Source organism: Tenrec ecaudatus, chromosome 3 (genome assembly GCF_050624435.1).
Source record: "Tenrec ecaudatus isolate mTenEca1 chromosome 3, mTenEca1.hap1, whole genome shotgun sequence".
In the NCBI taxonomy this organism is placed as follows: Eukaryota; Metazoa; Chordata; class Mammalia; order Afrosoricida; family Tenrecidae; genus Tenrec; species Tenrec ecaudatus.
This window is the reverse complement of record NC_134532.1, coordinates 203,356,916-203,382,872: the sequence shown is the minus strand read 5'-3', so window position 1 is coordinate 203,382,872 and position 25,957 is coordinate 203,356,916. Positions and strand designations below refer to the sequence as shown.

At 43.9% G+C, this 25,957-nt stretch overlaps 1 protein-coding gene across 1 annotated transcript in view; it reads left to right on the top strand.

Moving 5' to 3' along the window:
* The window catches only part of SLIT2 (slit guidance ligand 2), a 404,634-nt gene that overhangs the window by 215,929 nt on the left and 162,748 nt on the right, over window positions 1-25,957 (top strand). Inside the window, exon 5 of the mRNA XM_075544484.1 lies at window positions 20,469-20,540. Coding sequence (XP_075400599.1) covers window positions 20,469-20,540 — 72 coding nt within the window. The remainder of the gene's footprint in view (window positions 1-20,468; window positions 20,541-25,957) is intronic.

The window sequence follows — 25,957 nt, the reverse complement described above, 5'->3', positions numbered from 1 at the left end:
TTCATGCATCAGCTAAAATTCTGGGCACGATTGGGTGGGCGTGCTTGTGTGTTTTTCCAGGATAAGGTCTGCGGATTTTCTATGTGTTTCCAAGTGTTCAACATTCCCTTTGCTCTCATAAAACCTAAGCATCCCTGCTAAAAGGAGAAATGACTGCAGTTCAACAGAATGAGCTTAAAGCATGCCTTCTGCCGTATTCCTTTTGCGAGCTCAGATGAAATTAAATGACTTTCCAACCTTGGTCTCCACAAGAGTCCCCGAAGGTGGTCCAGTGGGCTAAGTGAGACAAGAGTCTTCAAAGACCTGCTCCAGAGAAAATGCCCAAGGAATGTCAGACTTCATCTTTGAGCAAAAATCATCTGTCCTACCCTAGGAGAGCCCGCCTGCTCTTTCTCCAGCCGAGGTGGAAACCAGCTGCTGGCCCCTCCCTGCAGAACAGCTGCCTGCCTGCTTAAAGGGCCTCAGCCTCCTTCACTTCGGGTTAATTCATTTGACCCTTCCTCCTAGACAGTTGTCAGAGGGGAGTTTTCCCAGTGGTTTGCCCACTTAAGAAGGCTCTCTCTAGAGGCAAGGAGTTGCAGGGGGATCCCTTGTCTGAGACGACAGGGCTCAGCTACCCATGAGCTGGGTTTCTTCTCTTTTTGTCTCTGGAGCTATGATTTCTCCCCCTGGAGATATGGAAACCCACCAATTTGGACTAGCCCTTTTACTTTGAACTGTAGCGTGAGTGTGAGACAGCTCGAGTCCGAAGGGATGGATAGTGAAGGGTGAAAGGGATGGAATGAGTTTGGGAGAAAGGGTTAGGGATGGAATCCAGGGTTTCCAGTCATTCTGGAAGGCTCCTGTGCTCCCCAAACACCCTGTTTCCAGTCCTTCTGGATCCAGGGAGTCAAGAATCGGTGTTCCATGCTCAGCATGGTGTTCAATAACATTCCAACATGGCATCCCTTATAGTCGGAAAATAAGCACCTGGCTCTTAGAAATGCCTGGTGCAAATTAAGGAGAGAAGACCGTGTGCATTGTTTTCTACGGACAGTCACAGTGGAAAGGCTACTCTGCACTGTGTATTTGCATCTCAGCTGTGGAATCCTATGATCTTAAATCCAAGGCCAGGTTTTAAAGCATTTACAGTGTGATTGTAGAGTGAGTGAGGCAGCCCCACCCAAAAAGGAAGATATTCTGGAAAAATCTAACAGACCCTCGAATTCCCCAGTGTATCGAATGAGCTCATACAGAAGAGAGTCTCTTATACATTTTCGTTCCTGGTTTCCTTTAGTGTTCATATTTTCTCAGATAGAGACAGGAGGGGAAGTGAGAGGCATAAGTGGGTAGTTCATAATATATACAGATTGTGAACAGGCAAAACATCAGAAAGGGAGAGGGCCACTGACGGCCCACTGAATGGAGGCGCCTTGTAGAAGGTAAGGATTCTTTCTTTTACTGGGAGGTCACATCATGGACAGACATCACAGAACCTCTATCTGTGTTAGTCACACCTTTTTCATAAGCTTTTGATTTCCTGGAATGATCAATAAAATTCCTGAGTCTCTTGGCAGTCACCTCCAGGACACTCATTTTCCATGTCCAGTGGGAAGAAAGTGCAGCCAGGGCGGGGCCAGGACCGAGCTTGAGAGATTTGTCATACAGACAGCAAGAGAAGGTCTAGCAGAGCTCAAGAAAGGCCCAGACCTGTGCACGGACCTGTCCTGTCGGCCGACAGGAGTCCTTTGTGAGTTAAGTGCCACCCAGTCTATTCCAACCTATGATGACACGCACAGCGGAATGACCCACTGCCAGGGGCTGCACCCTCTTCACAGTTCTTCCCAGGCTTGAGCCCGTTGTTGCAGCCACCGTGTCCATCCATCTCCTTGAGGGCCTGTCTTTCTTTGGCTGCCCTTCTACTTGACCAAGCATGATGGCCTTCTCCAGGGACTTGCTCTCTCCTGATAACATGTCCAAAGTGTCATCACGGTTACTTTTCTTAGAACAAAGGTCTTACTCAAATCTCAACACCTTTCCTCAAGTGGAAGGAAAAAGAGAGGGAGTTAAGGAGGCAGGGAGCTCTCTTCCTGTCACTCTCCAGGGAAGTGGGTTAGAAACCACTGGCAAAGGCAGAGAGACATGGCCGTCAGATCAGAGCAAGGTGGCAGAGAAGAGGAGGGTGGGAATTTTGGTTTTCTTGGCTGAAAGGGACAACTTTGAAGAGCAAAAGCAAAATCACAAAAGCTTCTCGTTCCTTTTCCCCACACTTCCCCCTACAAACCCCAGAAAGTGAATCCAGAGGTAACCATTTCTTCCCAGCCAATGAAGGAGACGCATTGGGGTTTCTTGTTCATTGCCGTCCTTGGACACCAGAGGAAGGGGAACCTGGGAGGGATATTAGAAGAATCTGCAGATTTTTCATAAGGGATGAGTTGGCGGAAAGAGAAATAATGGCTCAAAAAAGAAAGGGAGATGTTGTGGGCTGGAGATTTTAGCAGGTCCATATGTGCATAATAAGTCAAGAAATGCAGAAAGTCAATGTGCTCAGTCTGTTTCTAACTCCTTCTCATTCACAGTCTTCTCCAAAGAATGAAAGACTCAGTTATTTTCAAATATCTGAAAAATATTCACTGGTGTCAATATGCTATTTTTTTCACACTGCCTTTGGCTGGGTTCTCTAGAGGAGCAAAGCCAGTGAAGTGTGTGTGTGTGTGTGTGTGTGTGTGTGTGTGTGTGTGTGTACAGCCTGAATATGCTGGGTGATATATACAGAGAGAGAAAGTGGCTCACACAGTTGGAGAAGTGGACAAATCTAAAATCAGGGTAGTTTCCAAGTCTGTGAGCCAGATGTTAGGCTAGAGGCTTTTCTTGACTCATGTCACATTGAATCCCAGTGGAACAATACTCAAAATGCATGCCATGTAGTCGATTCCAACTCATCCCCACCCGATAGGACAGAGGAGAAGTACCTCTGGATTTCCAAGACTGTGAACCTTGACGGGAGTGGACAGCCTCCTTTTTCTCCCTCTGAGTGGTTGGTGATTTCAAACTCCTGACCTTGGGGTTAGCAACCCAATGCGTAACCCATTACACTACCACGGGTCATGCTTGTAGCTGTGTGTGTGTGTGTGTGTGCATTTGTATGATTTTAAACTTCCCTGACGGCACAGTATTTTTCTGTTAAATTATCAGTTACCGAGCCAGACTCTCCAGTCCTGTTCCCCAGAGTTCCCCCTGTGCTGCCCTCAACAGTCATTGGTGGTATGACACATCAGGGTCCTAATGGATGGCCCACCAGCAGTCCTTCCATCCTGCTCCTTGAACTGAGCACACTGGCTTCTCTGAGAGGAAAACAAAAACGCCCCACATTGTCTCCATCTTAAGACCGTGATAGCTTCTGAACGAATCCACTGAGTTTCTCTGTTTTGCTTTCTCCTCTGTCATTTCAGACACTGCTTTCCTGGCAGGTGTTCTCCTGTTCAAGTCAGAAAAGGCTACACATCACTTGGTTTATAGGGTGTACAATTTCCAGAGGGCTGGTAAAATGGGACCGACTCACACTTTGTACACTTTGTCCTCTGCTAACACAGCGTATAAGTGGAAGGATTTCATCAATGCATGTTTCTCACAAAGATAGGCTGAGGCTGAAGATTTTACACAAATTCCCTGAGAGCTAGAGCCTGAATATGCTGGGCTACTCTCTAAAATAACTAAATATAGTTTGTGGCTATGTAATTTTATTCTGTACCTTCGTAGCAAATTGATTTAAGTGCATTTTTGCAACAGTTGTTCCGAATTGATTTGGTGGACAGTAGATTGACTTGCACAGCAAAATCGCGTCTGGCTGTATTTGTTGGCAGCTAAAGAGAGTATTAAGCAAATGGAAGGGTTTGATAGTGCCGGCTACAGTTTTCCATCAACCTAGACTGCGAAATGCTGTGACGTGCATTATTAGAAGAGGCTCCATGAAATACTGCGAGCTCAAATGCCCATTGACAGCTGGCAAGAACACACAGCATTTGAGTGGCAGAAGGAAATTTGAAAGCAAATTCTGTCTTATTGAAATTGCATAAAGTAACGTGGTCCAAGTAGAATTGATGGGAGGTCCTGGTGGCAAAACCTTTTCTGCTGTAATAGGAAGAAGCAATTTTACAAAGTGGACAGATGTGTATGCTTTTTTTAAATGGGCATGTTAGATGAATTTGTACTTTCTTCTGAAGTAAACTTTTCACTTCTTTCCAAACTCAGGATTAGTCCAGCCGGGATTATTTTAAAATCTCCTTGGGGTGCTAACCATAAGGTCAGTGATTCAAAACCACCAGCCACTCCAGCAGAAAATGCTGAGACTTTCTATTCCCAAGAGGAGTTAGTCTCAGAAGCCCACAAGGACAGTTTTGCCCTGTCCCATCGGGTTGATATGAGTCAGGATTGACTAGATGCCTGGATCATTTTGGGCTTCTCTTCCTGGGGACAGTGCTTGTTTCTTCCCTGGCTGCTTTGCCATCTCTGCCAGGCCCTCCAAAAAGGAAAACAAAACAGAAACAACAACCGCAGCACTGCCTTCCAGGAGATTACAGAGTTCCTGCCCAGAGCAAGGAACTTGCTCTTGCTAAACTGCCCCCGGGAATTGAAGACTTTGGGACCCACTGGCGACTTCTGCATGTTTTCCGGAATACAGCATCTACTACTTGGGAGTATGGTGGGCAATACAATTTGGGGTTTTTTCTTTGGTGCTGTCGAGCTGGCGCCAACCCATGGCAACACCAGTCCCAATAGAACTAAAACTCTAAAGTAAAACATTTAGAGCAACCGAAATAGACCCCGATTCCAACCAATTATTGTACAACTATCAAAATAAAACGAGTAGGTCCGACGCTATCGGGCTGTGAGTCTGTTTTGCACAAGTTGCTCGTTTGTGATTTCTCTTCCGGGTGTATCTTTTTGGCCTCTCCATCACTTCCTCCCTTATCCCCGCCCCTTCCTGTCATCTCTTCTCTTTGTCCCATCTTTCTCTTTGCCCTTTCTTATTTCAAAAGACTTAGCTTCCAATCTTTTTTATTTTAATTTTTAAATTGTCCATGTCTTGTTTGATTCCCTCCACACTACAAAAGGTTTCTTTGTTTCTCCCCGTCAAACGTGGCATGACTGGGATTAAAGGAGATAGTCTGCAGCGCGGACACCCACTCTCTGCTTGAACTGGGGCCTTTCTGCTACCAGGTAGGCAGGGATGATGGAGACCAGGTGCTACCCGCTCTCTCCATCTGTGAAGACCCAGGATCCCTCCTGCAATTTGGCACCAGAAGTTGCCTTTATGTTTTCTGGTTGACAATTCTTTCTCTGAGCTGTTGTCCAGGAAGCACAGTATCATGGACATGAGACTTTATGATTCTCTCAAGACATCTGCGGCTGCATAATCGAGGGTGGTATGTACCCTTAGTGGAGACGTCATCTTAAGAGTGCCTTTCAGAAATTATAAAGTGGTCGTTTGCCTTCGGAGCATCATGAGAAGCCTGGGTATGGGCAGGGAGCCTCATAGCCTTTGTTGTAATTCGGAAACTATATGATGAATTTAAATTTCCTGAATGTAAACTGTATCTCAAAAGTAGCTCAGCGCTTACTGGGATTGCTTTGAGCGCTTGTTGATAATGACCTCAACGTAATTCCCAGGTGGTATGTTTTGCAGGGAAAGAGGCACTTCTTTTTTTATCCTAAATTGTACCTTGATGGACGAGATTCTTGTGCTACAATCCTAATATAGTACAGCTCCCAGTTGCCTGTTTGTTCAGTATATACGTCCATGAAAGTGAACGCCTGTGATGTTTCCTAGGTGATATTCATATTGTGAGGCTCTTCCTAAACATAGCATACGTCCAACCCAATAGCCTTTTGAAATGTGCTCTGAATACTACTCTTACTTACCAATTAGGAAGCTGGAGATTGTGGGAAGAAACTGTCTCCAGGTCATCTAACGAATGTGTGGTAGGTTGAAGATAAAATCGCCGATGAGGGCAGAGCCTCTTTAGTGGAGAAAAGAAACAGGAATACACAAGCATGCACGTGGCTAGGTTGGGATTTTTCATTATGCAATCCCCCATCAAGAGCTTGAGTGGGCCTCAAAGCTCGGCTCCATCCAGGTCATCCAGCCAGCACGACCTCCAGGAGGCTGCATCTCTGCAGTCGTATTTTCAGTTCCCTCCCAATTCATGGGCCTCCTATTCCAGAACTACATCAGGAAGTATTCCATTCTATTAATAAGGTGGCCAGTCCCTCAGAATTGGACTCCCTGTTCCTCTTTCTAGTCTGTTGTAGTCCGGAAGCTCCACTGAACCCTGTCCCCACTGGATGGTGAGCCAGCTAGTATTTGAAATACTGGTGACATAGCTTCCAGCCCCCAAGCAACATGTAGGACATCGCAGTACAAACACGTGACATGGGGCAGCCTTGCTTGCTGAAAGCCAAGCAGGTTTGAAGCACATGCTGATGAAGCTCAAAACCTACAATACACCCTACAGTATGGATTACAACTCGAAGAAAACAAAAACCCTCACAACTAAACCAATAGACAACTTCATAATTAACAGAGAAAATATTGAAATCCTCAATGATTTCATTTCACGTGGATTGAAAACCAATCCTCATGGCAGCAGCGGCCCAGAAATCAAGTATTGCATTGGGCACATTTGCTGCACAAGATCTCTTTACATTATTAGAGAGCCAAGATACCACTTGAGGATTAAGGTGTACTTAACATAAGCCATGGTGTTTTCATTTGTCTCGTATGCATGTGAAACCTGGGCCATGATTAAGGAGAAGCACTCATGCATCTGAGTAATGGTGCTGGCAAAGAACACTTCAAGCACCAGGACCTTATAGGCAAACCTCATGGCCCAGTGGGTTCTGCATGGGGCTGCTAGCCACAAGGTCAGCAGTCTTCAACCTCAGGTAAAGCTTGCAACTCCCGTGGAGAGTGACTGTGAGTCAGCATTGACTGAATGGCACCGAGTTTGAAGCACACTTCCAGGCGAAGGAGCACATCATGCTGGGAGGCAGTAAAGCTAGAACGAAGGACTGGAAGCAAGGCTGTTGTTATCAGGGAGCCCGTCATTAGACAGGAGAGGATGCTTTACAGGACATCTTGCTTTATAGAGTGACAGGATAAAGACAGCAAGCTGTCAATGAGATGAATGACACAGGATCTAATAATGGGCTCAGACATGACAACAATTCTGTGGACGGCGCAGGGCCGGGCGTGTTTCCTTCTGCTGTACATAGGCTCATTCTGCCTTATTGCCCACTTGACAGAACTGAACGCCATCCACTAGCGGGGACTGGGGTCTCGGCCTTTCAGCAGTACACCCACACTACCCATGTAGCAGACCAGATTTGACTCCCAGCCAACTCATCACACGTGAAGTGTCCACTCGCCTGTCAGTGGAGGTTCTATATGCTTTATGGAATGCTGAAGGGCTTTCTGACCAAGAGAGGCTAGGAAGAAAGATTCGGTGATCTAGTCAGAAAAATCAGCCAAGGAAAACCCTATGGATCACTGTAGATCCACTAGATCTTGGAGATGGTGCAGGACGGGACAGCTTTCCTGCCATTGTGTGTGGTATCTTCGGACATCTTGGCCATAGCTAATGCCACCCTTGTGATACTGGCATTTACTGAGCATTTACTATATGTTAGCATTGTACCCCACGGGCCACAAGTTCTGCCGTAGCGGTTGTCCCTAGCAATAACCTACGACACAGGTGATAGTCCTCCTCCTAGGTTACAGAAGTCTTGTTCAAAGTGACGAAGCCATTGAGGGATGCAGCCCAAAGCGGCTCCCCCACACTCAAGTTTCAGTGACTTAAACACCTGGCATGGCTTGTCTCCGCGCAGGAAGAAATGGGATTGTCCCCCTAGGGCTTGTCATATGTATTTAACTGAGGAAGAGGAGAGCCAGGTTCCTTCATCCTTCAGAAAGCAAGGGCTCCCCTTTAGGGAGCTGCCGGAGTCGTGGTGGTGCAGTGGTTAAAGCCCTCAGCTGCTAACTGGAAGTTTGGTGGTTGGAACCCCCCTATCCCTCTTGGGGTACAGCGATTTTCCTCTGCTTCGTAAACCCTGTGGAGCCGCTCTGCTGCACCTCCAGGGTTGCTTTGAGTCAGAATCAGTTGGAGAGCAACCGTTTTGCTTGTTTGTTTTTGTTTTTGGGGGGGTCTTAGTTGTTTTTGGTGTGCCCCACCCCCTTAGGGCTAGTGAATTCCAAGGAATGATAGATTACATCAATTACTCACTTCTCCACAACCTACCAACTGCTCCCCAATTTTGCATGATGCCTGTAACTAGTTTCTCTCTTCAACCCATATAAATATCGATCATTTAAACCCATGAAGTCTTTTTTCTTATCCATCTTGACCCATTCAGATCTCTGAGGACATTGAAAATACTTGTCTCTCATAAAAATATTTTTTAATTCTATATATTTGTAAGAATTCCATTAGACCAACTCTACTTGGTATCGTGTTAGGAATTGGAGCTGTGCCCACATCTCGACATTGGCATCATAATTTCCCATCCACATATATAGATCTGCTTATTTCTAAGTTAAAATCTGGGGAAATGCTCATGTATCATTCCCTGCTGTCCCCCTCCCCCTGGTACTTCCCCAAGTTGTCTGTGTTACATCAGATTGATAGTATTTCCGGTCAGAATCAGAGAGAGGTTAAACCGTGGAGGAAAATAAAATTACCAGTAATTAAATTTACAGGCAGGTTTGCCATCTAAAGCAAATTTATTGCTTCATCGTGAAAGATAGTTTAGACACTTTCACATAAAGTGAATCTATTTTTACATGATATGGGTATCCTACATTGCTCTTTCAATTTGTATAATTAAAATGATATCATTGCACTCTAAGGTTAATGGGATATTCCACTGGAAACCATACGTCGTGGGCTATAAAATAGCAGCACTGCAGTATCGGATCTTTTGTTAAAAGCTGATGCGGTATTTCAGCATCATTAGCGTACATTCTACCTTTTAAAAATCTTTAGAAAATGTGAGGGACAAAGACCGGCCAGTGGAGGGGTGGTTGTGGGGGCGTTCTCTTGAAAGTTGCCTTCATGTTTTAGACACAATCAGATGAAATGAGGATCTGAAAAGACGGCTTAAAATATATTTCAGAAAATTTCTGTCATGCTACCCCTCCCTTTTTGTTTATTTATTTTTTCTGGAGAAAGATACTCCAGCAAAAACCTCAAGTGAGGTTTTCCAAATGATAAATGTAGGATTTCTATCTTGCTGTTGAAAATGGAAAAAAATGTTGAAATCTTTTGGAATCTTAAAATAGAATTATTCTATGGTCCTATTATTTCGCTACATTTCTTATCAGATGTAAAAATTCATGAAATGTACTAGGTAAGAGAGCTACGACCAGGGACAGAGCAGAAACCTCCACCCACCTGAGAGATAGAGTTTCCTAGAGTGAAATCTTCATGAAAGCAGAGAGCCAAGTCTTTTCTTCGACAGCCTGGCTGGTGGGTTGGAAGTGCAGTCCTACTGACTACTAGTATTCCTGCCCTTGTTTGCTCTCTGCCTCTGTCTGTCTGTCTCTCTCTCTCTCTCTCTCTCGTTCACTCATGCTCACACGCATACTTGGGCACACTACTTACAATTGTAAAAGAAGTATACTATTTTTTCACCATTTGCATTCGCATGAATATGAACATATGAATGAGTGATACAAGAATGCACAATAAGGTAGACCAGACCTGCTTTTGTACCTTGTAGAGAAGTTCTCTGAGCCTGTCTTGTAGAGCTCATACGGAAGTGAATATGTAGTCGAATGAACAAAGCAGAATCAAAACAGATTAATGTTCCAAGAAAGCATGGTATCGTTGGAGTTACAATGGCCTAAAACAGTAACTACTTTTTTGGTGGCCATGGAATGATAATAGAACTCTTTTTAAATTGATGCCCCCCAAAAAACAAAAACAGAGTCATGAGAGACTCAAGGAACAGACTAAAGATATAAATCCCTAACAGAAGTAGTTATAGATCTTGAAAATGACTAACAAAACCCTGTGGCAAACACCAACAAAGGTGTGGACTTAAAATAGTATTGACCTTTTATCCGATGAAGTGACCTTTGGAAATAAAGAGAAATGAAGTCCTTCTAAGTGGTATAACCTAGAATAGGAGAGGAAAGTGCCTAGTAACAGATGCTTGGCTCTTTGGGGCATCATGGCGATGATATTCTACAATCACACACTAGTGATGGGCACACAACTCCATAACTAATCTAGACATCACTAGATAGTAGAGTTTAGATTGATAACCTTCCAAATGTGTGCATTAAATCTCAATAAGTCGATTCAAGTTGATTGTAGTCAGTTTTTCTTTCAGAGCCCTTGGGTTGATAGGATGCTTCCTGGTTTTATTTATCGTTTATTGATCATTAGGCCATTGCTCAACTAAAAACAGACTCCTGTTGAAACATTTTCCTATTTATCAAGAAGAATCGTTGGCATTTGGGCATTCTGATATTTGACTTTATTGAGTTAAAGGACGCTAGGTGGCCAAGTGGCTGAAGCAGTGCAGTGGTCCCTGAAAGCTACTAGAGTCCAGCCCATCAGCTCTCCTGTGGGAGTACGATATTCACTGCCCTACAAACCCGTTGGAGCAATTCTTCTCCGTCTTATAGGCTCTCTACGAATTGCAGATGGCTAGACTGAAATGAGTTTTGTTTTGTTTGACAACTTTATGTAAAATCAGACATGAATATCTCCATTGACTCCAACTTTTCATTGACATATGCATTTAAGCATAGATAAGGAAAACATTGAAGTGTGATCTGGAAGCATTTGATGATGTGCGATGGTTATTCTTGTCAAAAATCCCCCAAACCTGTGCTCGGTCTCACAAAAGAATACCCACATTGCCTCCAACTTCTCCTAGGCTTGATGGAAGCTTTCTTCGCCACTCACGCGAATGTTCGTGGTACAAACACAACCTCTTTCTTTTCTTCTAATTCATTTCAACAAAGTCACACTCCGATGCTGACATCCTTTTTATTAAATTTGTTTTTCACTAATTTTGTTGACATAAAATTCACATGTCATACAGTTCACTGTTTAAATTGATTAACAAGGGTCGTGCACCCATCACACCAATCAATTGTAGAACATTTCCTTCGCTCCTTTTAGTATGGGCTCTCCTGTGTGGATTGAGTGTTCTTCGTAGCAACTCTGAAATGTGCTTGCTTAAAGGCAACAAGGAGGCAGGAAAGGGAGGGGTGGTGCAGACTGTGGGAGAATCATCAAACTGGCTGAGAAGGTAATTCAGGGGACGGTCTCCTTTGCAGAACTTTTCAGGCCCTCTGAGCTTCAGCTGCGACTCCAGTCCCCAGTGTGTCTGGAATTGATGACCCAATGTGGGGCTTCATGGCTGCTCCTGAACAGAACCAGTTCTGAAGAAACCAGGGCCTGTTCAGGGAAGCAGAAACCCAAAGCCAGGGTGCCAGCATGAGGGGACCCCTTCTGTCTATGTCAGTTCTGCAAGAAAGTGCTCGCCCCCTTTCACCTGTTGTTGGTCCTCCGTCTGTCTTGCATCAGTTGCTTTCAGAGTGTACCAGAGGCTCTGTTTTTTTCATTCCTGTGTCTATGAATATTGGCTGATCCCTGCCTTCGAGTACTCCTTGCCTGAACCCTAAGACAGTAATCTAGTTGCTGTCTTTACAGGTGTACCTATCCTGAGTATCATTTAAAAAAAAAAAGCATTCCCATAAAAAACAAACAACAACCATTATCAGCAACTATAACAGAACACAATGTCACAGAATGTATGTATATATATATGCATATATACATATATATATATATATATATATATATATTCTCATCACGATACCAAGTACCAAGCAGAGCCATGGGGTAAGAACTAATTTTTCTTAGATTAGGGTTTACAATTAAGTATGAGCACAAAATCCTTTCCTATATATAGAGTTTATATATGTCCCTGGTTCACTTTAGAGATAGCATGTTCATCTTATTGGGAATATTATAAATAATTCTCTTAAGGCATATGGTCATTCGATTAATAGTATCATTAATTTAGCCAATGGTCTGAAATTTAAAATGCTCTTGGGAAAAGCAAAGTATGCATGTATAGGACAGCTTCTAGACTAAAATACATGGACTGTTGCCTTGCACAGATTAAACCCCTAAGTGACTGGACACTATTTAAGCAAACAGGGAAGGTTGGAGAGAGGGCAAAACTTTCAGTAACAGCCATTCACGAAGGCAGAACTGTGCCTGAACATGTCATTAAAAAATAAAGATAGTGTAAAAAATATGTAGTAGTTTTAATCTTCCAATGTGGGGGCACTCTAAAAGCAAGCGATGTGAACTAAAGTTCAATGGCTAGCACACTTTGTATGCATGTACACTGATTTCCCCATGCAGGTCATTTCTTTGAAAATAACTTTCCATTTCTTCTTACCATACCATCCCCAGCACTTTCCCTGAAACTCAGCTCAGTGCACTACTCTTTCAGAAATGTGTCTGTGTTAGGCCAGATTGACTAGAGAAACAAATCCAGGGATACTCACTTATATGTGTGCAAGAGAAAGCTTTACATCAAGAAGTAATTATACATCGAGAAAACACCCATCCCAGCTAGTCCAACTCAAGTCCATAAATCCAATAGTAGTTAATAAGTCTCTCTTCAGACTCACAGAGTCACATGCAGTAATGGAGAATGCAAGAAAGGACAGGCTGGTAGATGCAAAGTCTTGTGGATCCAATGGCGGTAGACAAAATCTCCAGGACTCAGGCAGTCATCAGGGTCAGCCAGCAGGAAGCTGAAGGTGGAGAGATAAGGGGAGGTTCTCTGGGCCCTCCTTAGGTGAAGGCCACACCCACAGGCTGTGACCTGATTGACAAGTTGAATACAACACCTATACTTTCATATATCTTCAAGTTGACATGAAATATGTAATTACTACACTGTCCTGGTTTATATGACACCCCAATCTTGATAAATCCCGTTAGTTGATTTACTCATGCATGTCATCACCATTTGCTTTTTTCCTTCCTTTGTGTATGTGTGCCTAGACCTTCTCACTATATTGCCACCGGTTTTTTGTTTGTTTGTTTGTTTGCTTTTTAAGGAGAATAACAGGATCATATTTTCAGTATGTCTTAAGATTGAATACCATCATTCCTAACAGAAAAGGATGGAACTGGGTGTTCAGGAAATGATTATTTCCTGACTGGTGTCCATGTTTTATTGACTAAATTATGATACACACACATATCCTCAGGCCCAGAACAGAAAGAGAATTAAAGAGTATTTTAAAGTCCATCAGCTGAAATTGAAAATATAGATCAAGCCAAATAAAAGCTTTTGGTAACTGTTTTCCATTTACAATCCATGATATCTTGTACTAACACCAACATTCTAACTTTAGTATCACCTTTATCTTTCAAATCCATTAAATATATCCATTAAGTTTATTTGGATAATGAAAAAGAGTATTTCACCCTACCTTCAGGAAGGAAGGAATAAGCAACATGATTGTTTTCCTTTGCCGGAATAAAAGTTGACTTTTATATAATATTCTCTAAGAGGGGCATCAAGGATCCATTAAATAAGTAATTTAGCTGAGGAGCTAAATATCAATAATACTGATTGGCTCATCAGTTAAGGACATTTTTTCTTTATGTTTTATTGGCCGTGGGCAGGCACTTATGGCCAGAGTCTGAAGGCACTGGGGATACAGTTTCAGTTCTCCTGAAGCGTTCCCTAATGGCATGTGTCAGCAAGTCAACTATAACTCTCTTCCAGCAGGACACCCGTTGAGCAAAGCATGCTATGGGAGCACCAGGAAAGAACCCACATTGGAATTAAGACATTTCAAAGAAAATTTACAGAAGCATTACGGTTTAAACTCTGTTCCAAAGAATGAATGGCAAACAGAGGAAAATGAATCAAGACTTGATAGTAAGAAATACGAGTGGCAGATCCCACATGCATATGCTTTCCATGAGACTTTACATAAATTGAGGAAACTCCATGACTCTCTTCTTACTATTATCTGCCACGGGGAAGCCCTTCGGCAGCAAAAATGCCCTCACACATAAGAACAATTGGGAGGATGGCCCAGGACTCCACCTCACGGTCCCGTAATCAGTACAGTGTTCTTCAGTTCTGTCTCTAGATTGACTCACCTTGGCCTCTGGTTTCAGCCTGGCCCCTTTCCTCTGTCCCACAGTCTCCATGCCACAGGCTCGGAGGCCTCTGGTCTGGGACTCCATCACTTCACACAGCAGAGATCCTCCAATGCGTTCTTCTGACGATGGTCCTGAGATTCCTCTCTGTGTCTGAGATGGCTCTTATACAATGAAGAATAGCTTTGATGGTGGTGTCATTAAAAAATATATATTGTCTTTCAGCATGCCATATCCCCAAGGAAACAAAAAGTGCGGCTTGGTTAACACCCGCTCCTAAAGCTAAAACTCACTGCCATCGAGGCAGTTCCGAGTCTTAGCAAATCAATGGGAAGAGTTAGACTTGCTGCCTGTGAGTTGCTGAGACTGCAACTCTTTACAGGAGTAGAAAGCCTCAACTTCACCTGAGGAGAGGCTGATGGTTTCCAACTGCTGACTTTGCAGTTAGCAGCCCAGTGAATACGCACCATGCTACCAGGGCTCCTGACCCTCCGCGTTCAGACCTTAATCCCACCTTAATCTTGCCCATTGGTAGAGCAGAGAATGGCATCCACTGTGGGACCATAGCTACCAGCATAGAGTCTAGAATTTTAGTGTGTCACATAAGGGATTATGGCTAGAAGGACCATATTAATTGAAGACATCTTATACAGCATCAGAAAGCCTGGTGTGAGTCAGTGTCTCTTCTCTATAAGCAAGTATGAGGAGGCCAGTGTGGGTGCAGCAGGGGAGATGATGGGGACAGTGGAAGGAGATGAAGCCAAATAAAGAACATTCAGGATGTTCCCTTGGGATGAGATGGGGCCTGGCTGAGGAAATTTTGAGCAGGAAGGTGGTAAGATCTGCTCTTAGGAATGCCAGCAGGGAAGCAGAGAGCTGGTTGGGAGCTATGGTGGTAACTTGAGAGGATCGGGCTGGGACCTGTGGTGCAGATGGGAGGGAGCTGCAAGCCTCTCTATGATGACAATCATTTCGATATGCATGCACACCTTAGATTTAGAGCCTGGGTCAACCTCCCCCCATGCATTATTCTCTGTTCTCCAAAAGAGAATTGCCAGCTTCAGGGGAGAGACGCCCCACCCTCTCTTGTTCTGAAGCCCTGCCTGAGTCTACTCAGTGTGTCTCCCTGCATGCTCTGAAATTCAATCCCCAGATTAATCTCCATAAGAATCAGCTCCAGTTAAAGCCATTTCTCTATTCAGAAACAATTTCTTACACTCTATTGCCCAGCAGTAGAATTACAAATGTCTCCTTTGGCATCTTCATCCAGCTAACTCAGCAGTCTTGACTCATTTTTCTCCCTCTGTACAGTATACAGAGCAGAACGCTCCCATCAGTGATGTCTCACCTTGATTTCTGAAGGAAGGGGCAAGATACCTTATGGGCCCAAAGCGGAGTCTTAGCGTGGGATAATTGTAACATGCAGGCAACCAGCACCTCTATAATTCTTATGATGTGGCAGGCACTAAATGAGCATTTTAATTGTATCAGCCTGTTGAATCTACCTAGCAATTCTATGAGCTATATGCCATTATATCCATTTTACATTTGAAGAAATCGTGGCAGTAAGACTGAGCAGTTGGCCCAGCATTATGTGATGAATAAATAGCAACGCCAGACATTCCAGATTTAGGATCAATGCTATTTATCTCACTATTAATGCAGCTTCTGTTTCAGGACTTCTTCCACCCACCCACCACCCTCTCTTCCACAATGAGAGGCTGAAACCCGTCGACCTGTCATTTTCACTGAAATCCTATAAAAACCCATTTTACTTTTGAAGGTGCTCTGGTGAATCAAGACTACACGCACTGTTTCTCCTCACATTTCCTAGATGACCCCTCTTAGTTACTTCTCTCTTTTTCTCACGCTTTACTATAGTCATTGTCATCAGATTTCTATGCTGAGATTTCCATCGTTCCAAGGTTATGGAAAGTGTTCCGGACCAAGCTCTTCTGGGCCACTGAGTCTCTCTCTTCTGGTTTCCTATTTTGTGAACGGCCCTTTGTTGTAAGTTCAAAGTGACCCCTATGGCCGCTCTGTCCCTCCCTAATACATCTCCACATGTAATCTGTTTCTATGTGTTGATTCTTCACACGTCCCTGAACACACTCTTAGTCTTCTCCATCTTTTCTATTATAGTGTGGGAGATAGTACACACATGAACCGGTCCATAGAGCAAGCCATGCACTGCGGGCTGTCGTATCCTATAAGATCCTCACTACTTGTTCCCCCGTGGTCTTGAACATGTCTTATCAGGCCTTTGATCCCACATCCATGTTGCCATCTAGTCAGCTCAGACTCAGCAGTACCATACACTCCTCCTGGCTCCAATGGCCAGTGACATGTAGCTGCAGAGGAATGACTGTCCACTCCTGTTAACACACAACCTTTCTCACTGGGATTTGTTGAATTAAGAACACAGCTCTGAATGGGTCCCAAGAAATCCATTCACAACCCTGTTTCTGTGTCCTTTCCACCTCCCTTTATTATTTCGTTACCTGGGCAATACCTTCCCGATAAAATAGACCCAAATCCACCGCCATAATATGTTTGTTTTCCCACTGCCCTTAGTAGTTCCGACCGCTAACTGAGAGGTTATACCATCCAGAAATGTCCCACACAAACGAGTGGCAATCTACTCCCCGCAGATCACAGCCACTGACAAGTCTCTGGAGTTCAGCTCTACCTGCAGCCCATGGGTCATCAAGCGTTCCAGTTGGCTCCATGGCAACTGCATCATGGTGTCTTGTTTGCACCATTTGTGTGTGTGTGCATGCGTGTGTGCAATCGTCTGAGTATCTGGTATCCAAAAAAATGCAAATATTTGTAAATGGAGGCAAAATATGTTTAAAGCAGTCACAAAATCTAATGACATGTAATCACACATAGGGCTTCTAATGCACAGAGTCCATTGAAAGAAGGTAGAGGATCGTTATCTTGTCAGGTCAGAACCGTGGGACTCCCTAATCATCTGGCCTCCACTCACTGTTGTGCCTGTGGTTTTCCCCGAGTCTTCCTTTGACATCTCGGTCCACTGTGGCCACAGGCAACTCTTGTACTCAGTTATTCTCTGGACTAAGCAGTCATCTGTGTAGGTTCCTGTGTGTGTGCATGGCAATCATTCAAATCCTGGATCCTTGGCGATCCTTAGATCCGCTTAATACATAAGCCCTACTTTCTCAGTTTCCGCCGTGACACAGGCAGTTATGCAAGGGGTCTATTGGCATACAGACAGTCCATCACTGAGCACACTAGGTCTCATTTGGCTTTGATGGAGAAGTGGGTAAAGTTGACATCAACCAGGATGTGGCATGGTGGCCCAGCTGTGTGTTAGTTCGGAAGAACAAGCAGGAAGGGTGGGGGGACTTCTCTTTCTTAGAATGTACTGGGATCGCTCTTCTCAGGTTAGAATTGGTCTTCTTTAAACTCTGATGTCTGAGACTGTGCCTTTGCTTCATGGCCCCGTCTTCCCTTGTTTCCTTCTGCTTCACCGTATTCCCGCCACACCTCTCTTCCCCCTTCCGCAATCCATGCCAGCACCATTTATGTCCTTAGGGCACTGCCCCTCATCCTACCCCCTACCTGTCAGTCAAAGACAATTTCAAACAGCTTTGCGATTCCCGTACAATTTCCTTTCAAGCCAAACCAGGAAATGGCATGCCTACTTGCTAACGAGATGAATTGGCACATGACTGCAGCAAAGGGCTCAAGCATAGGAACAGTTGTGAGGATGTTGCCGACCAATGACAGTGTTTCCTACTGTCCTGCAGTTGAAATCTAACAGCAACTTCGCAGGGTGTTAGTGAAGGCAAATTAGATAGGACTATATAGTCTTTTAAAGATTTATTATTGCAGTCAATAATGGGAAAGAAAACGTGTCAGATTTGTCCTCCTGTGTTGGTGAACATGGCCCCCTGAACAGGAATCCCTAAGAAAAGAGCCCTTCGAAATCGGACTAAGCTGTAGAGCAGAATACTACACTGCTCCCCCACCCACCCTCTTAGGCTCTCTCAGTGCACTGGGGCAACTTCAGGGATTGGTGAGTTCATGGCTATGCCATTGACCTTGGGGACATCAAGTGATTCAAATCCATAAAGGTCATAACCAAGAGAACCTTCCAAAGTAGTTCTATTCTGCCACACGGGATGACTGAGTTGAAATTGATTCAGTGGAACCCAACCCGAACTAGTTCAGGTAAAGCCATTGTTCCTGCTAGCATGCTGTCTTAGATGGGCCTGAAGATCAGATGCCAAAGGACTACCTTTTGACTGTCTTCAGTGATACATCTAGGAACCACCTGCGCCCATCACTCCAGATTCTCTTCCATCCACTCCCAAGAGAAACCCTGACCCGAGAACAGCGCTGGGGAGAGAGGCTGAGCAGAAGGGAGAGCACAGTGGGGTGAGGTGTTCAGGAGGAGCCCAAGCTGCCAGCATAGGAAGGCTGCAGAGCCTTAGAAGCAGGAAGACCCGAATCCTTGTCTCTAGCATTTTCATTCACCTAGAAGCAGCCTTTGTTTCTGGAAATGCGTTTTTCAGAAAGACGCTGTGGTTGGCAAACGCTGGATGGGCAGGAGCACAACAGTGAGAGCACTCCTGCTGGTTCTCAGCGAGGTGTTGTTACACTTTCAATTAGTTTGAGCTTACCCGTTTCTTCCTCCTCATCTTTTTAACACATCCTCCTTCTTGACTTTCTCGCTTCCTAGTCTTTGTGCTGTTTCAGATGCCAAGCTTTTAAAATACAAATTGTTAAACATTGTTAACCAAAGGAAAGAAGAATTCATGGCAAATCAGAAAAATGAGCCAGTTTTAAGGATGTGAAGCTCTGTTATTCTTAGAGATGTGTGAAAACCATTGAACACAGAAGCACAGCTGCATCGCTTGGGAAATGGACGGCAGTCCATGTGACTAGATGAGCATCTGCTGTCGCGTTCACTGTTCGAAACACAATCGGTTTTCCACTAAAGTCCTTTGACCTGTCCACAGATTGGCCTACATATGTCTCCTTAGACATGGCTTAGCAAATGTTTGTTATTATTATTAATTTGAGCATTACGAGTATTAAGATATAAATGGGAATCTCAGCTGCACTGCATTTGGTGGTAACAAGGTCATGACCACACAGTCCATCACTGCGTCTGACAATTTTCTGTCTCCACTGAGTGGCCACAACCCCATGCATGGCAAGCTCTGCCATAAGCAGTATTGGGGGGAAAGCAGAGTGTGTGGACGAAGCGGCGCAGTATCCTTTCAACTATTTGGAGCACGGCTCTGTTTCCCTCTGCTCTGCAGCTCTGGTCAGTGGTTTCTTTCTCCCTTGCAATGATCATTTCAGCAAGATCTCATTGTTCCTCTGATGATTTGTTTCTTTGTTCATTTGGCTTTCTGCTATGCAATGGCGGCACTTAAAATTAGATGTTGGGTGTGTCCTGTCGCTGGCATTTCTGACATGTGCATGTAAATCCCCTGTGTGCGGATGTGATCTGGGAGGAGTGCGTCAGAACTCCTCTAAGAGACACTAATCATCTATTTCGTGTGTGTGTGATACATGTATATATTTAAAAACAAAATTCTCATCGCAACTTGAAGAGTCCTCTTCCCCCCCCCCTCACTTGATGAAAATGTATTTCTCAATTAAGTTAAAATGCAGATCGTACCTTCTGCGCTGCTGCTTCTAAACAATGAGTTCAAGAAGAGCTTAAATCAGTCCGCTGTTGATATTCCCTGCAGAACAGTCGGGGTGTGTGGTTGGGCCGGTACTACCGTGTTCCATTTTCAAGATTACTTGGAGGGCTGTGAACGTTTGATCACCCGATGCAGGTTTCATCAGTTTTCCTGCACTCTTCTCCTGGATCTTAAAGGGGACTCTGTGTCTTAGAGCCCCTGTGAGTCGCAACTGTACGATGGGAGAAACATCAAGGGCTACAACCTTAGAACCCGGGGTCATTGAGCTATCTATAATGTACTGTTTGTTTGCAAGAGGATTTTATTATAGAGACGTGCGTCTATTCTTAAATTTAAAAGAACCGTATTTTAGGTTTTATGGTGGAATGATAAATATGGAAATTCACATCAGACAACCATTTAATTCAGCCCTTATCTTAGAATATAAGTATCTTATCAGAAATGGCATTGACTGCTACAGAGGTCGCTATAAGCCTTTCATGTTTGCATTGTTTTTCTGCCATGCCCTATCTCTTCTTAGGTACTCACACATCATTTTAAAATAATATTTTCAAACTCCTTTTTTTCTCTTTGTTGTTCTTTATAGGGATCTCAGCGAAAACCAAATTCAAGCAATTCCAAGAAAAGCCTTCCGTGGGGCGGTTGACATTAAAAACCTGTAAGTATGTCTTTTCCAAGGATTGCATCTCTCCATAAAGTCATTATCTCCTTGGACATCAATCTCGAGTCAAGAAAGTGTCAGAGAAAAATGCCTACATATTTTGATGCTTAAGAGAGCTGATGACAGTAAGTTTTGAGTTGTTTCCACAAGATTTTTGACAAGCATCCTGTTTAGACGTTGTCAGGGGAATGAAGTTCTGATTGCATTTACTCTTCAAACCTAGTAATTAGTCTGTGCGATCAAACACAATAATTTGATTAAAAGGTTTTGTGCTGTATCCTTCTCCCCCCTCCTTCTTTTACCAGATAATGTCAGTAATTCCATTGTCAGTACCGCTAGCCATGTTTAGTAAATGCGGAAGGTGGATTATTTCCCTACCATGGAAAGGGCAGGTAATCCTTCCTCGTTAGAGACACGTGGAGCCGGGAGCATTTGGACCAACAAAACTAAGCAACACGGAAACCCTCACTCCCTGCAGTCAGACTGTGCTGGTAAAGCAGAGAGGAACTGCCCAATGGGGGTTATTCTGCATCAGACTGTGTTGGTAACACAGAGGGGAACTGCCCGACAGGGCTTCCTTAGGTGAGATCTTTAAGGAAGCAGGACATGTCTTTCTCCCAGAGATCGGCTGGTGGGTTCAAACTTTAGACCCTTTTGGTTAGCAGTCCAGCATTTACTTAAATAACTTTTTTTAATTAAAGGCCGACTGTTTAAGATTGAGTTCTCAAAATTCTGTCTGTGCCTTTGTGCGAATATGTATCTCAATCTTTTTCCACCTATAGTCTCTTGAAGGTATATGCTTACCCTCTTTAAATATGAAAAAAAGAAGAAGAAAGCCTTATGTATTTCTTTCCTTGTGAAATCATTTATCTGGTGTCTTGTAGATAAAATTTTTTAAAATGTCTCTAGCATGTACAGTACTTAGGAGACTTAGGGTTTCATTGACAATTCAAATATTGTCAAAAGGCAGTATCTCTATAAAGCTTCAAATAACAGACTAGTCTTGCAAAGTGATTGTTTTTTATCTTGTTTTTTTTTAAATATAGACTATTACTGCAAGGACATAAAACACATTTCTTAACTTTTCCATTAGTCTGTAATATAAGGGTGAAAATCCCTCTATGCTGAGATTACGTGCTAACTGTTCAATATTTCTTAGCTAGTAATAAACGGGGCAGGGATTTTTCAGGAATTAACTTGTATTCTAAATTATCCATGCTACTCTCCAATTCTATTTTTCCAGGAGCAAAAGCGAGACAGGTGTTTTTTTCTTGTTAAAGAAGACAGCTGTTTCACCGTTTTTAGCTCCAACCTTGTCTTAGTGTAAATCATTTGGATTTTAAAATTGTACTTTATAAATGCATGGGTAAGAGCAGAAAAATAGAGGCTTCTCAGTCTAAATCTGCAGAGGCATTAAACTCGTGGCCCTGCAGTTTTGATGAGTGCTCTGACATTGAAGAGGAGCCCTAGGGGCAGAGTGGTTATCTGTTGGGCTACTAAGGGCAAGGTCGGTAGTTCGACATCACCAGGCACTCCTCAGGACAAAGAGGAGTTAGAGTCTCACAGGGGCAGTTCAACCCTGTCCTGTGGAAACGGTTGCTGTCAGTCAAAATGAACTCAATGACAGTGAGCTTGGTTGTAGCATCCCTAGTGAGTACCTACTCAAGGCGCCTGGTTTTATTGTAGAAGTATGGCAGTAGCTACAATCGCAAATTAACCACTCTTTTGGAATGCCATGGACCATCTTAAAACATATTACTTTCAAATCTTTAAAATGGGCGGTGTTTAATCTTCAGAATAAAGATTTTCAGGGAATCCAAGACTATATGTAGTTCTCCCACAATTAAGAATATTAGTTGAGGAGGGTGGGGTCGGGAATTCCCATAGCTGTGTGATCCTTCTGTATGTACTCTTCTCTAAGCATCAAACGATTCAAGCTTTGAAAGCATTGTCCTCGCCAATGTGCTGCAGAGAATTCACTGATGCATTGGTGGGATTTTATTTTATTTTAGTGGGATTTTATTTTATTTATTTTTAGTGGGATTTTAAAATGCGTTCTTCCTTCCAATGGCATAATTTTCCCCAAATTCCAAAGTCAGTTAGTATGTTTGTTGGGAGATGTGCATAGGTTTGCAGTTTCAGAATCCTTCTCTGGTCATTGAGTTTTTAAACGTTGGAAAATAAGTCAGCTCCATTGAGCCTCAGTTTTTACCTTTGTTTAATGATCATAATCATTCCTGGGGTGTGTGGTGGGCACTAGGGAAATAAGGTAGGTGAACTCCCTTTGAAAATGGTAAAAATCATAGGAAAATATTGTGATTTTTTTTCTCTCCAGTAATACATCAATCAACTGCTAGAAATTAGCTCAGAAAAAAACAATCATAAGTTAGAATATAAAGCAATGTGTAACAGGTAGAACAGAAAATACTATTATTCTATATGGTGTCAATTAGCTAAGGAGCCACAAAATGAACACAGAGCTACCATGACCAGGTATTTAAGTGCAGTACAGAAGGCCCTGACCTTAGAGGAGGAGGACATTACATGCCATAAGTGCTAGGAAAGGAGGAGAGGGCAGTGTGGTCGAAGGCGGCGGGGATGCTGGGGAGAGTTCACAGAGCAAACTAGGAAGGCACTTGTGTGGTGTATTGGTGCACCGAAGCAGACAAGGCTGGATTAAAATGCTTGAATTGATTCAAAAAGAGATACCAGATTGAGTTCAAATTGGATCTGAATGATTATTTTTTATAAAATAATAATTTATAAATTATCAAGTGTTCATGAGGAAGGGGGGGTTTGGGAGAGAGGGGAAACACGAGGAGCAATAGAAAGGGCTCCAGTAGCAAGAAATTGTTTTGAAAATGATGATGGTGGTGGTGGCAACTTAGGTACCAATGTGCTTGACACAGTGGATGGATGGATGGGTTGGGATAAGAGCTGTAAGAGCCCCCAATAAAATAATTTTCCAAAAGAATGTGATCAGATTGGGGGATTCTGGGAGTGCAGTCAAGGTAGGGATGTGTGTGCGTGCGTGTGTGATTGAGGGTGCTCATGTTCCAAGCAGCCGCGATGCCTCCAGAGAGAGCAGCAGTGACCCGAAAGAAAGCATGTTGTTGTGACTGGGGCGCTGTCTGCGCATCACTCAGTTGACCCCATCTCAAAGGGACCCCAAGGACAGAGTGGAATGCTCCATGTGGTGTTTAAAACTGTGGTTTTCTAAGGAGGCAGAGGGCCACCTCTTTCTTTCACAAAGCAACCAGCACGTTCAAACTGCCAGCTGCCTTCAGTTCTGGGCGAGGCACTTAACTGCTGTGCCATCAGGCTTCCTTGTGGAAAGAAAATGCCCCCCAAAATTCCAGGGGGATTCAGTTCATTCCGACTCCTAGGAACTCTGGGCCAGACCAGAACTGTACCCTCTGGTCTCAGAAAGGGCCAGTCTCAAAGGAAGCAGCCTCATCTGGCTGCAACACAGTGGCTGGTGTGTTCAAACTGCTGACCATGCCTTTGCAGCTCCACAGCTCATCCACTGTGCCACCAGGGCGCCTTGCTCAGGCCCCGCAGAGGTGCGAATATGCCCGGCCATCCCTGGCTGTCAGCCCCGAGAGCTTCATGCCCCTTTGAAAGATTCTAAGCAGCTTACAGGGACCATGTGGATACAAAATGATGACGGCCAGATGAGCAAAGTACCCCTGCTCTTCTCTGTGACCAAGGCGGGCTGCTGGCACAGTGGTTAAGCACTCAGGTGCCCAGGGTTTGAAATCACCAACCGATGCACAGGAAGATGATGCGGCAGGCGGCTTCCTTAGACTGTAGCCTTAGAAACGCTATGGGGCTCTTCTTCTCTGCCCCATACATTCACCATGCATCCGAGTCACCTCTTTGTCAACCGTTCGTTTGCTTTTTTGACCACTACCTTCTCTGTCGCATCGGGAAGGAGAGAATGGCACGGACATACCACCGTGTCTGTATAGCTTTCCAGATGATTAGGATCAGAACGCCAACGGTAACAGGTGGGTAGACATCATTAGGACATGATTCAAACAGAGTTCCCGGCGCGTTCTTCCCACGAGATTCTAAATTTGGTGGTGTTGATTGTCCTGCTAAAGGTTAAGACTGGTAACGAGTAAGAGATAGTCAACTGAGGGCAGGCCTCAGTCCTTGAGATTATTAAACAGTTGACCCTAAGGAAGTAAGGAATGGCACACTAAAAAGAACATTAAGAGGAGTGTTGGACATGCTGGTATTGTTTCTATTCTTGGAGGAGAGATTTTGTACTGTTTATCCTTCTAGTGTGGGCATTTTCAAGTCCGGTAATCCTCCTCAAAGCCAAGCTGACTGGTGTTCCGACTCACTCAGAGAGCAAATGTGAAAAAAGAAAGCTGGGTAGAGAAATGTCCCTTCATTTCGCCAGGACGGCAATTTGTATAGGTCAGTCTAAAAGCCCATGCTGATGCACCGTAACAGGTTTATTGGATTTACCGCAGCCAGGTCTTATTCCGAGCAAATTCCTGCTGTCAGAGGATTTTCACTGGAAGCACGTACTTTAATCTCGTGGATTGTTTAAATATGCTCAAGGCAGCATCTTGGCAGTATCAAATTGATGCTGTGGAAATTGTGCAAATTAGCAGATCTCGTTCCCCTTCCTCCAGGCAAGCCGCACTGAAACTCTGCTAGACCGCTGGGCATTGGTCTTCTTCCGGAATATCTCAGGGGGAGAATTCCATGACATTATTTTCTCTCTTCCCCTTTCCCCCTCTCATCCTTCACACACTCTCCTCTCTCTCTCTCACTCTCTCTCTCTCTCTCTCTCTCTCTCTCTCTCTCTCTCTCTCTCTCCTTATCTCAGTTTCTTATCTGGCTTAACACTCAACATATTTATAATTTTTAACCTAATATTTTTTCAGTTGTCACTTCAACCACATTCTTTTCCTGGCATTTTCATAGATGAGATCTAATAATAAGAGCATCAAATTAAAATAGCACCTAAATCATCATGTGTATAACAGTCATTGGCAGCATTTCACTCGCGGTTTTTAAGCTCCCATATCAAACCTGAGTTAAAATAATGATGCCCTGTGATTGCCAATAGATGGTTCATCCTACTGATGGTTGGCGTTGCTAGGACTTCTCTTTATTAATGTTGTATGTGGGTTAGTAGAGATAACACAGATGTCATGGGAGTCTTCATTGTATCTTGAGCTTCTGTTCAATGAAGACATATCATACTGTTCTCCTGTTTTGCCCTTGTGGTGTAGCAGTTACACATGGGGCTGCTAACTCCAAGGTCAGCAGTTTGAAACCACCAGCCAGTCCTTGGGTAAAAGACAATGCTTTCTACTCCTGTAAAGAGTTACAGACTTAGAAACCAACAGGGGCAGTTAGGCCTTGTCCTAAAGGGTCACTCTGAGTCAACA